Below are 12,329 nucleotides of genomic sequence, written 5' to 3'. Positions count from 1 at the left end.
TTGAGCAGCTTAAGAGTTTTTGTCTTACACCATATCTGGAATTTGTGCTTCAGGGGGATGGTGGGTGTGTGTTCTTAAGCTCACCAGTGATTATTACATGTGGCTGGGTTGGGGAAGCTCAGCCCACCTGAACCCTGTCATTTAAAAAAATTTTTTTTTAATGTTTTTATTTATTTTTGAGAAAGAGAGACACACACAGAGAGTGTGAATGGAGGTGGGGCAGAGAGAGGGAGACACAGAATCCGAAGCAGGCTCCAGGCTCTGAGCTGTCAGCATAGAGCCTGATGCTGGGCTCGAACTCACAAACTGTGAGATCATGACCTGAGCTGAAATCGGACGCTCAACTGACTGAGCCACCCAGGCACCCCTCGACTCTGTCATTTTTATAGGGGAGGGAAAATAGAGGTTCAGAGGGGAGAGGTGGCTCAGGGTCCTCCCGGTGGTTAGAAGTGGGACTGATTCTGGGACCTGGTCTGTTGAGTCCCAAGTCCAGCTTCCTTTCCACGCACTCTCTGCCTCCTTCGTGCACTCCCTGAAAGCCCCGTTCACTGTGGTGCTCTGGTAGAGCACTAAGAGCAGGGGGGCACAACGTGAGGTCCCTCGGCACACTGTGGCTTCATGACACTCAAGCCTCAGGTGGCCCTGTAAATCTTGGTGTGAGCCCAGTCAGTCGGGCTGTCCTGGGAGGGATGTGGGCAGGGAATAAAATTGTCTTTCATCTGTCGCAGGAGCGTTCCTCCTACCCTACACCATCATGGCTGTTTTTGGGGGGATCCCGCTCTTCTACATGGAGCTCGCACTAGGCCAATACCACCGAAATGGATGCATTTCGATATGGAGGAAAATCTGCCCAATTTTCAAAGGTAACTGGAAGGCTTAAGTGGGTGGGTGGATGAGTGGTCCTGCAGGGCAGAGGTGATTTCTGTCCACATATGGAAGCTAGGGACCCTCTTCTGGAATCAATTAGACCTTCAGGTATCTGGGAGATAAGTTGAGTAATGAAGTTTTTGACTATTTAAGTGGTATGAGATTGTTAAAGGGAAGCAATAAATGGCAATTAAAAGTATACCAGGAGGGGTCACCTGGGTGACTCAGTCAGTTAAGTGACTCTTGGTTTCGGCTCAGGTTGTGATCTCATGGTTCGTGAGTTTGAGTCCCACATGGGGCTCTCTATGTGGAACCTGGTTGGGATTCTCTCTCTTACCCTCTCTCTCTGCCCCTCCCCTGCTCACATGCACTCTCTCTCTCTCAAAATAAATAAACTTTCAAAAATGTTATATAAAAAAAGTAAACCTGGGTGTCTGGTGGAGCATGTGACACTTGATCTCAGGGTCATGAGTTCCAGCCCCACATTGGTTGTGGAGATTACTAAAAAAAATAAACTTAAAAAAATAATAAAAGTAAAGTAAACATTTTACTTATCAATAAATAAAAGTAAACATAAATAAACAAAAGTAAACCTAACAGACCTGTAAGTAAAGAGAATAAACTGATGGTTGCCAGAAGGAAAGGGGGTGGGGGGATGGGCCAAATGGGTAAAGGGGAGTGGAAGATACAGGCTTCCAGTTATGGAAAGAGTAAGTCACAGGGATAAAAGGCACAGCATAGGGAGTACAGGCAACGGTGCTGTAATCGCATCGTGTGGTGACAGGCAGCAGCTACACTTGTGCTGGGCACAGTATAACATACAGACTTGTCCAGTCATTCTGTTGTACATCTGAAACTAATGTAACATTGTGTGTCAACTACACTGAAATAAAAATATTTTTTCAGGCAAACGAAATAGAAAAAAAGTTTAAAGCATTAACAGCACACGCACCTAGTTTCTAAAATGTGTAGGGGCGCCTGGGTGGCGCAGTCGGTTAAGCGTCCGACTTCAGCCAGGTCACGATCTCGAGGTCCGTGAGTTCGAGCCCCGCGTCGGGCTCTGGGCTGATGGCTCAGAGCCTGGAGCCTGTTTCCGATTCTGTGTCTCCCTCTCTCTCTGCCCCTCCCCCGTTCATGCTCTGTCTCTCTCTGTCCCAAAAATAAATAAACGTTGAAAATAAAATAAAATAAAATGAAATGTGTAATCTTGCAAAAAACATCTAAGGAATTTACCACATTGCCACCTTTCCTTTCCGCCGCCTCCCAGAGTCTTGGGGAATGAAGTGAATGGCAGCTCCACCTTTCTCCCTCACCTGAGCTGCAGGGCCCTCCGGCGACCCGGGGCCATCTTTCACTGTTGGGCTGTCCTTGAGACTTGGCCTCCCTTCCCGTCTTTCCCAGGGATCGGGTATGCCATCTGCATCATTGCCTTCTACATCGCTTCCTACTACAACACCATCATGGCCTGGGCGCTCTACTACCTCTTCTCCTCCTTCACGGACCAGCTGCCCTGGACCAGCTGCAAGAACTCCTGGAACACTGGCAACTGCACCAACTACTTCTCCGAGGACAATGTCACCTGGACGCTCCACTCAACATCCCCTGCAGAAGAATTTTACACGTAAGTGCATGTAAGTGAGGGGGTGGTCTGTTAGAAGCAGGCCACGCCCCTGGGGGTTGGCCTCTTAGGAGGGAGGCAGGGGCCAGGGGCGCTTCACCTCTTTCCTGACAGATTTCTGAGGGATGAAGCTCTTAGGGCGGGGTGAGTAAATGTAAGTGAGAGAGTGGCAGGGCGGCCCCGGGCAGGTTTGGAGCTGGGAGACTCTGCTTTGAGTGCTCCCTAATCTGGCCCTTTGTGATATCCCCCTCCTTTCTTTTTTCTTTTTTCTTTTTTTAAATGCTTTTTTAAATGTTTATTGATTTTTAAATGTTTATTTTGAAAGAGAGAGGGGGAGAGAGAGAGCAGGGGAGGGGCAGAGAGAGAGGGAGACAGAGAATCCCAAGCAGGCTCCATGCTATCAGCACAGAGTCTGACTCGGGGCTTGAACCAATGAGCCATGAGATCATGACCTGCGAGGAAACCAAGAGTTGGACACAAAACAGACTGAGCTACCCAGGCACCCCTATTTATTTATTTTGAGAGAGAGAGAGAGAGAGAGAGACAGAGAGAGAGAGAGAGAGAGAAAGTGAGCACAGGGGAGGGGCAGAGGGAGAGTGAGAGAGAGAGAGAGAGAATGCACACTCAGCACAGAGCCCGATGTGGGCTCCACTGTAAGATCATGACCTGAGCCAAAACCAAGAGTCAGACATATAACAGACTGAGCCACCCAAGCAACCCTGCCCCCTCCTTCCTGATGTGCCAGGCCAGGCGGTCCCAATGTGCCCAGGGTGATTCCTTCATTCACATTACAAACTTACTCGCCTGTGTCAAAACTGCCCTTCCTCCTGGGCCCTGCTCTCATTCTGTTGTCATGGAATCCGAGCCTCCCGTTGCTTCAATAGTTTAAAACCATCCAGGGTTTCTGGTTTCATGTGTTCACTTCACAAGTGGAATCTATCCTTTGGAAGGAGATGCCTGGGGTGGGTAGTATTCTTTAATGCTGGAATTTCAGGCAGCTGCGGCCCAGGAGAGAGTAATTTTGGGGTGGAGCAGATGCTACCCACACATACAGATGCTGCCCCAGCCTGGAAGTCTGCCTTGGGAGCTGCGTGCTCTTCTAGGGTCTGTGGGCTGAATGTACTGCCCTGTCCGTCAGGACCCGCAGACCCAGCGCTTCCTGAGGCCTGGCGACTGCTTGGACCTTGCAGCGCGGTGTCTGTTTCTTCTCTGGACCCCCCTGGAGGTGTCGCAGGTGGTATCCTCAGCTTACTGCTCAGGCCGTTTCATGGGCCTTTCTTTCTTGCTGTCTCCAGGCGCCACATCCTGCAGATCCATCGGTCTAAGGGACTTCAGGACCTGGGGGGCATCAGCTGGCAGCTCGCTCTCTGCATCATGCTGATCTTCACTGTGATCTACTTCAGCATCTGGAAAGGTGTCAAAACGTCTGGCAAGGTGAGGAGGACTCTGGCTGCTGACCCAGGCCTGCCCAGGGGCTCCAGAGGATTCAAACTCAGAACTCAGTAGCCTGGACAGCTATAGACAGAAGGACAATGTTTCCTTCAACACCAAACACAATTTATGAGGCTCAGTTTCTCTTTACCAGATATGTGTTAAAAAAATTTCCATAAACGGGCCAATCCCAGGAACCATTATGTGATTTTTAAAAAATTCCTTTAACCCACTGGTAGTGTCGCAATTATTAATAGTGACAATAATTTATTGAAAACCCATGAGCCATGATCAGTGCTTTATGTACACTGGCTACTTTATCATCTTTTGCTAGGTGTTTTCCCATATGACGGCTGGGAAGTGGGTTTGTGGTAGTATTGGCAAGCTGTGAGTCAGATCCCTGACCGATTCTAAAGCCGCTGATATTTCTGCAATGCCACCCTGCCTTCTATAGTTGCAGAAAAGAAAAGGTACATCTCCTTCCTTGGAGATTTTTGAGAATAAAAGATACAAACATCCACATGCTGACAACCTGTGTTTCTACCCCTTTCTTTACAGGTAGTGTGGGTGACAGCCACCTTCCCTTACATCATCCTTTCAGTCCTGCTGGTAAGAGGCGCCACCCTCCCCGGAGCCTGGAGGGGTATTCTCTTCTACTTGAAACCCAACTGGCAGAAACTCCTGGAGACAGGGGTAAGATCATGAGGAAAACGATGTGCCCCTGTCTGTCATTTTACTAACTGAAGCTAGTCCCCCCGAGTAGGGACAACTGTTGAAATTTGGGTTCAATGGCAAGTCTGCAGTCGTGCTTTAAGTCAGAAATAGAAGCATGAAAAGTAGAGTTGAGACCAGTAGATTGATTTGTGCTTCAATGTTAGGAGGAGAAACCACATTTGTTGGCACTTGGTATGTGGTCATCCCTGGCATGAGCTTTGAGAGCTGGGTTTTCACTTTGCACGTAGCCACCTGGAAGCCAGAGTGCAGGCCCGGGGCCCAGTCCTCACCCCCACCTCTGCTGCCTTCCAGGTGTGGGTGGATGCTGCCGCACAGATCTTCTTTTCTCTTGGTCCTGGCTTTGGGGTCTTACTGGCTTTCGCTAGCTACAACAGATTCAACAACAACTGTTACCAGTGAGTATCTGCCCCCCACCCCAAGTAAAGCCTGAAAGTGGGGTGAGCATAAGTCAGCTGGCCAGGAGGAAGGGGATCGAACTAATGGCCTCAAGCCTGGCTGGGCTCAGGTGTGTCACAGATCCCTGACCAGTTCCCTCGTGGCCAGAGCACCCCCTGGGGTCGAAGCCTCACCCAGACCATTCAGAGACTGAGAGGAGCCCCAGGCCGCTTCCGTTTTTTAAGTCTCTGTATATCAAAAAAAAAATAAAGAAATGCCAAAGCAGGTTTACAAAAATTGCAACATATATTAAATATTTAGATTTCACTTATTGATGTGTTGAACAACAGTTGTAATGTGATAATTTCCTTATGTACATATGCACAAAAGTATGATGATTGGACTATTTTGACCAATACAAAATGCCATAATTTTGGGGGCAAAATCAGAAATTTGGACAAAACCGTGAGTGTCGTACCAATTATGATTTCGGTATCACTCATCATCTTTTTATTTATTTTTTAATGTTTATTTACTTTTTTTGAGAGAGAGAGAGATGAGCAGGGGAGTAGAGTGAGAGGGAGAGAGAATCCCAAGCGGGCTCCATGCTGTTAGTGCAGAGCCCAACACAGGGCTCCATCCCACAAACTGAGATCATGACCTGAGCCAAAAACCAAGAGTCAGATGCTCAACTGACTGAGCCACCCAGGCGCCCCCACTCATCATCTTTAGAGTTAAATTTTTTTTTTAATGTTCCACCACAGATGGCAGGGTCCAGCACTCTAATTGTGCTTGTTCATAAGATAATTAATGAATTCTTTTATTCTTAAAAAGGAATTCACAAGTACCCTAAGCAATGTGGCATTGCATCGGGACCCCTGCCTGAAGTTGTATGATGAGGTGTTCTTTTAAAAGTGTCAAGATATTGGGGCACCTCAGTGGCATGTGACTTTGGCTCATGGTTTGTGAGTTTGAGCCCCAAGTCGGGCCCCAGCTCAGAGCCTGGAGCCTGTTCCGGATTCTGTGTCTCCGTCTCTCTCTGCCCCTCCCCCACTTGGGCTCTATGTCTCTCAAAAGTAAGTGTTAAAAATTTTTTTTTTAATTTAAAAGTGTCAGGATATCTCTGTGACACTCTTGTAACCTCATTTGCACATAATTTCAAAAGTCTGAATCTGAGGGCTTTGCAAATGTGAGGCCAAGGCCCCCTCCTGGCCCCCACTCCAATCCAGGCCCTGTTTCCCAGCAATTCTTGCTTGAAATCAAAAGGTCTGTGTTATTCCCGTTCACAACAGCACCATCTCTTCAAACCAGTCCTGACCTGCTGCTCTACCATGCCGTGCATGGTGGTAACGGCAGCTTGTGCTTCGAGCCACCTTCCTGTCTGAGAGGCTGGGCCTGGGAGGAGCGGAGGGGACACCAGGATTGGCCTGAGGTCCCTGTGAACTCAGCCTGCTCGTCCTTGCCTTGGCTGGTGACAGATGCTCTTTAGACTCTCTGCTTGGTGAACTGAGGTTCATTTGGGTTTTCTGCTCCAGAGACGCCCTGGTGACCAGTGGGGTGAACTGCATGACGAGCTTCGTTTCCGGATTTGTCATCTTCACGGTGCTCGGGTATATGGCAGAGATGAGGAACGAAGAGGTGTCTGAGGTGGCTAAAGATGCAGGTGGGAATGTGGGTTCCATTTACGTCCCTTACTCTTCACTGAACTGCTTGGCTGCTCTGTGGATCTTTACAAATATCTAACTTTTAAATTATTTCTAAGTGTTCCTTTAAAATTTTTCCAAAGTTTTAGGGAAACTTATTGCCTTCCATGTGCTCCACCCTGGTGGGGATGGGGTAGCTCCCCTGGCACCCAGTTCTGGGGCCTTCAACACACATAGGCTTGAAATATGACTTCGATGAGGGCTTTTTAAACCAGTAGGTTTGGGTCCAGTGATGGGTACAAGTCTAGTAAGCAAATGATCCTTAGAATTTCCCCTTGGAGAAAAATAAAATGTAGATGACACAGTCACTCTATTTGTATTATGAGGCTTTCATGGAAAAGGAGTGACAGATATTGAAAAAGTGGCAATGGGATCTCGTGGATGGAATCCCAACATGCTCGCCAACATGCTTCTGTCTCTGGCCTGATGCATAGCTCTGATCATGCCTGTACCCCAAACTAAGGCACCCCTATCTAGCTTGTGAGAGGTTGAGGACAAGTCCCTCACACTATCAAAAGGGACTTTAAAATAGCGGGAGGCCTTTATTCCAAAGCTTCTATGACTCTTCTGAAATCAGTTTCACGTCTCCGACTGTTTTGGAGCTAAAGTGATCAGAGAGAGCTAAATGTTGTGAAATGTTAGAGATATCAGTCCTGGCCCTGAAAAAAGCTCTGAGTTGTTATATGGTGGAAACTTATTCTTGTGTGCAGTTTTGCTAGTCTTAGGGTCTTGGGTTTGTTTCCATTCCCCACGTTAGTTGAGAGTTCACACTTTCCAAGATGGATACTATTCCCTGCCTGCCTCCCAGGATGTCAGCATGGGTTGGTGAGCTGGTGTGGAGTGTAAGGAAGTATTTGGTAGGTGTCCAAGCCTAATTCACATGTAAGGTCTTGTGACAAGAATTGTAATTGTTGGGGCGCCTGTGTGGCTCAGTCCGTTACGCGTCTGCCTCTTGATCTTGGGTCATGATCTCGCAGTTTGTGAGTTCAAGCCCCACATCGGGCTCTGCACTGGTGGTTCAGAGCCTTCTTGAGATTCTGTCTCTCCTTCTCTCTGCTCCTTCCCCTCTCTCTCTTGAAATAAACAAACATAAAAAATAAAAAAAGAATTGTAATTGCTGGTATGGCTGAGTTTTCCCCTGAGACATCTTTACAGAGCAGGTCCCAGGGACTACCTCCTCCTCTCTCCCTCTCTATCTCAGGCCCCAGCCTCCTCTTCATCACATATGCAGAAGCCATAGCCAACATGCCAGCGTCCACATTCTTTGCCATCATCTTCTTCCTGATGCTAATCACACTGGGCCTGGACAGCACCGTGAGTGGATGGAGAGGGAAACCTGGCTCTAAGGAGGAGGAAGAGGAACAGGAGGAGGGGAATGGGGAGTGGGAGGAAGGGGAGGGGGGAAGGGGAGCAGGAGGGAGGGGGTGCTGCACCTATCCCCCACCCCTCCCATCCTGGCCACCCCAGGCGGTCTTGGCTACTCCCTCCCGGTGCTTTCTTAGCCCCTGTTCAGTCCTCACTGCTGGTGCTCACGGCCCTCTAAGTGTGTTAGAGGGTCATAATGGGCTAATGAGGGTAAGGTGTCTGCACAGGCCAGGGCTCAGCATATGTGACCTGTTATTACTGGGTACCGTCCCTTGACCAGATGGCAGTATTTAAGGTGAGAGCAAGGTCACTCTTTTGTCTCAGTGCCCTGCTGCCCTACATTCGGCTCAGCACCTTGTACTTATTAGGGTGGAATGAGTCTCAGCTTTGAGTTGGCCTTTCTGGTGCAACCAGCGTCTCACCCAAGAGATGTCACATAAAGAAGTCCTGTCCAGGCCCTATATTTTCTTTCCTTGATGTCATTAGGGTTGGGTTCTAAATGAAATTGTGAAACAGGGTAATATATTTCCAGTGAGATCTGGTGTATGGTGGGGAACTGGTCATGACCAGCTTGACAGTCACTCCCTCCTGTTCACTGTCCTCGAAGGTGCCAGACTTGTCCTCGAAGGTGCCAGACTTGTCCTGAGCTTCCCCTGTGACTGCTTGTGTGTCCCTTTCAGTTTGCAGGCTTGGAGGGGGTGATCACAGCTGTGATAGACGAGTTTCCGCACATCTGGTCCGAGCGCCGAGAGTGGTTTGTGCTTGGTGTTGTCATTACCTGCTTCTTCGGATCCCTGGTCACCCTGACTTTTGTGAGTACCACAGCCCTCAGCTGTGAGCCAGCCTACCCTGGGGCAGTGGAACAGCACAAGAAGCTATTCCTTTCCTTCCACCCCACATGGTGCCCTGGCTTTGGGGCTAAAGTAAGAGGGGTTGTCACTGCTGTTAAAATGTCACCAAGGATAAGAAGAAAAGTTGTTTCTGGCAGCATCTGTTTGTAGAATCTGTGCATGGTGTCTGGAGGTCTTAGCATTTTACATTAGACCCAATTTAGATTTCAGGCTTGGCAGGGTATCTGGAGAAAAACTAAGATTTGTTCTTCCAGTCTTTAGGGCTGCTTTCATGGGATTATTGCCGTGATGTCCTCATATGCAGAATATCTGAAGGCTGGCATCTCATGTTTGTCATGTCACCCTGTCTCCTCCAGGGAATTTGCAGTGGTGAGGAAGTCAGACCCTCTCTCCTATGATTTTTTTTTCTTTTCTGTAGCTGAAGCACATACTGTAAAATGTAATCAGGGCCCACAGGCATCCTAGGCTTGTGTCCTCCCGACATAAGGCAGATTTTGAAGATCTGAATCTTCAAGCTATGACCCCAGTGGCTCTGGTAGCTTTGTCAGGGTGGTGGGGCCCTGAGGAGGATCCAAAGGATTTGTGAGCTAAGTTAGAAGGCAAAGCCATGGCCACTGTGTTCAGCGGGTCTGGTATTACAAACTCTCCCAGGTTCAGTCTTCAGGGACCAAGATTCTTTTTTTTTTTTAGATTTTTTAAAAATTTATTTTACTTAGAGAGAGAGAGAGAGTCCATGGGAGGGGCAGAGAGAGAGAGGAAGAGAGGGAGAATTCCAAGTAGGCTCTGCACTGTCAGTGACAGTGACCTCGGGCTCAAATTCATGAACCGTGAGATCATGACCTGAGCCAAAATCAAGAGTTGGTCACTTGCCACCCAGGCGCCCTGAGGGACGAGGATTCTTTAGGGTAGAGTACACAGTAGGTATTCAGTAAATTGAAGAAAGTTGAAAAAAAAATCCAGGGACTCTGTTGAGTTTGTCTCTTAAAACTTAGTGAGATAAAAAAACAAGGAGAGAGTGCTCCATAGGACAGGAAGAGGCGTCTGATGGAATGAAATCTGGCCCATACAGTGAGGGTCAGTCCAAGAGGCAGGCTCTGGGATATTTATATTAGGTCCAAGGTGGGAATTTTCTAGAATTATCCTAAGTTAAGAAGCTGCTTTTGGCTTTAATCATAAAGAGAAGGTAGTGCCTCAGAGGGCCCGCACTCAGGATCATGATGTCGTTTCCAGGGAGGGGCGTACGTGGTAAAGCTGCTGGAGGAATATGCCACAGGCCCTGCAGTGCTCACCGTTGTACTTATAGAAGCAGTTGCTGTCTATTGGTTTTACGGTAAGATGCTTCCTTCCACACTCATGATCTACACCAGCCTGCAGCCACCAGAGTAGAGAAGGGCTGATTTCATTGAAGAAAGTCAGGGCAGGGTACATCACCTCCCAGTGGGTCTGTAAAATAACCTCAGTGGAGTGCCTTCTTCAGAAACAGGTCACCATTTCCTCCACACTGATTCCCCTTACTCTTGGGAGGATGTTTTTTGTTTTGTTTTTTTTTTTCCTTCTGAGTTTAAATGTTCACCCAGTGGAGACAGGCTGAAGCAGTTCCATATAGCTCATCCATAGTGGAGGCTTCAAATACTGATTGTGTCTAAGAATTGAACAATGGACTAGTGCATAGTGAGTGAATTTGTAGAGTATACAATATCCCACTGTTTTATAGAGTAGCCCCAAGTTTAAATTTTGCAAGCAAGAGCTCCCTGCAAAGCCCTGAGATAGAGTTCAGGAGATTATTTTCCAGAGAAAAGGCAAGAATGTTCCTGTTTGTATTATCTGCCTTGGTGAAATCCCCACTTCACCCCCTCTGATCCTGGGATGGATTCTGATAAGGGTGAAACTAGCAGGAGCACAGAGAGTGGGCTAACATGGGTTCTAAGAATCCATGGGTGGGGGTGGGGATAACCTAGGAGTTGACATGAAGGAAACCAGGTTCAGAGATACCACTCTTCATCTTTATAAAATTAAGAAATGATTATTTTATTCTGAAAATGTATTGACTTTTCCCTCTAATTTCTATGGTAACAAAACAGCTTTGGCATGTTTGTTGTTACACATAATATGAAGAAGGGGAGGCCCCAAATTTCCAGCCCAGTTTTTAAATATGAGCCCAGTTTTTAAATTTTTTTTTTTCAACGTTTATTTATTTTTGGGACAGAGAGAGACAGGGCATGAACGGGGGAGGGGCAGAGAGAGAGGGAGACACAGAATCGGAAACAGGCTCCAGGCTCTGAGCCATCAGCCCAGAGCCCGACGCGGGGCTTGAACTCACAGACCGCGAGATCGTGACCTGGCTGAAGTCGGACGCTTAACCGGCTGCACCACCCAGGCGCCCCGAGCCCAGTTTTTAAAACAGAAGCCCTCCCTACCTCCTCAGTGATTCAGAGTATGCGAATTGCAGTAGACCTGTCCCAGGTATTGCTGGGTCTCTCAGGGAAGCAACTGCCTTGTCCCTCTTGATGTCTTACCAATACTCACTTTCACATACTTTTTATGGAAGAATCTTGATCTTGATCTGGCATAGGAGATGGGCAATACGTGGTTAAAATTTTCTCTTGGAAGTTTCCAACAAAGGGTTGATGTCAGCCTCTGTCAAATGGGTTCACAATTCCTAGAAATTTTTTTTTTTTTTTTTTTTACCATTTATTCATTTTTTGAGAGACAGAGACAGAGCATGAGTGGGGGAGGGGCAGAGAGAGAGGGAGACACAAAAACTGAAGGAGGCCCCAGGCTCTGAACTGAGAGCATAGAGCCCGATGAGGGGCGGCTCAAACTCACAAAACCTGAGATCACGACCTGAGCCAAGGTCGGATATTTAACCAACTGAGCCACCCAGGCGCCTCTCCTAGAAAATCCTTTTCTACAGTAAAATCAAATATATGCTGAGATCTTAGAAAAGCAGTGTGGGTACCAAGCGGGGAGGCACCAGTGGGGGGGTTTTAGGTCCCCCCCAAATGTCCACCTATCCTCCCACTCCCACTCTGTGTAGAAAGAAAGTTGCTTGCTATCAAATGCAGTTTTGTGACAAGTCCTCTGTCCCACTTTCAGACTAGATGGGTGCCCCTGAGCTCCTGCTGTGGAGAAATTCCAGAGCTGCTACTGTCTCTGAGAATCAAGGGACAGAACAGCCCATGTCCTCCCTCAGTCAATCTCTTTTTCTTTTGGGTGATTTTAGGCATCACTCAGTTCTGCAGTGATGTGAAAGAAATGCTTGGCTTCAGCCCTGGATGGTTTTGGAAGATCTGCTGGGTAGCCATCAGCCCTCTGTTTCTCCTGGTGAGTTGTCATTTCCCTCTCCTTCTGGCCCTGAAGAATGGCCCACTCAAACACTTATAA

The 12,329-nt window shown here is 47.8% G+C and overlaps 1 protein-coding gene across 4 annotated transcripts in view; it reads left to right on the top strand.

Moving 5' to 3' along the window:
- The window catches only part of SLC6A4 (solute carrier family 6 member 4), a 48,381-nt gene that overhangs the window by 25,830 nt on the left and 10,222 nt on the right, over positions 1 to 12,329 (top strand). For all 4 annotated transcript variants that reach the window (XM_040455439.1, XM_040455440.1, XM_040455441.1 and 1 more), the window contains 10 exons: positions 729 to 863; positions 2,269 to 2,488; positions 3,781 to 3,919; positions 4,475 to 4,609; positions 4,943 to 5,046; positions 6,562 to 6,689; positions 7,931 to 8,043; positions 8,775 to 8,906; positions 10,176 to 10,275; positions 12,169 to 12,269. In XM_040455439.1, coding sequence (XP_040311373.1) covers positions 729 to 863; positions 2,269 to 2,488; positions 3,781 to 3,919; positions 4,475 to 4,609; positions 4,943 to 5,046; positions 6,562 to 6,689; positions 7,931 to 8,043; positions 8,775 to 8,906; positions 10,176 to 10,275; positions 12,169 to 12,269 — 1,307 coding nt within the window. The remainder of the gene's footprint in view (positions 1 to 728; positions 864 to 2,268; positions 2,489 to 3,780; positions 3,920 to 4,474; positions 4,610 to 4,942; positions 5,047 to 6,561; positions 6,690 to 7,930; positions 8,044 to 8,774; positions 8,907 to 10,175; positions 10,276 to 12,168; positions 12,270 to 12,329) is intronic.

Source organism: Herpailurus yagouaroundi, unplaced genomic scaffold, assembly GCF_014898765.1.
Source record: "Herpailurus yagouaroundi ecotype Mexico unplaced genomic scaffold, PumYag 215, whole genome shotgun sequence".
In the NCBI taxonomy this organism is placed as follows: Eukaryota; Metazoa; Chordata; class Mammalia; order Carnivora; family Felidae; genus Herpailurus; species Herpailurus yagouaroundi.
The sequence above is the reverse complement of the archived record's forward strand: the minus strand, read 5'-3'. Positions and strand labels throughout refer to the sequence as shown.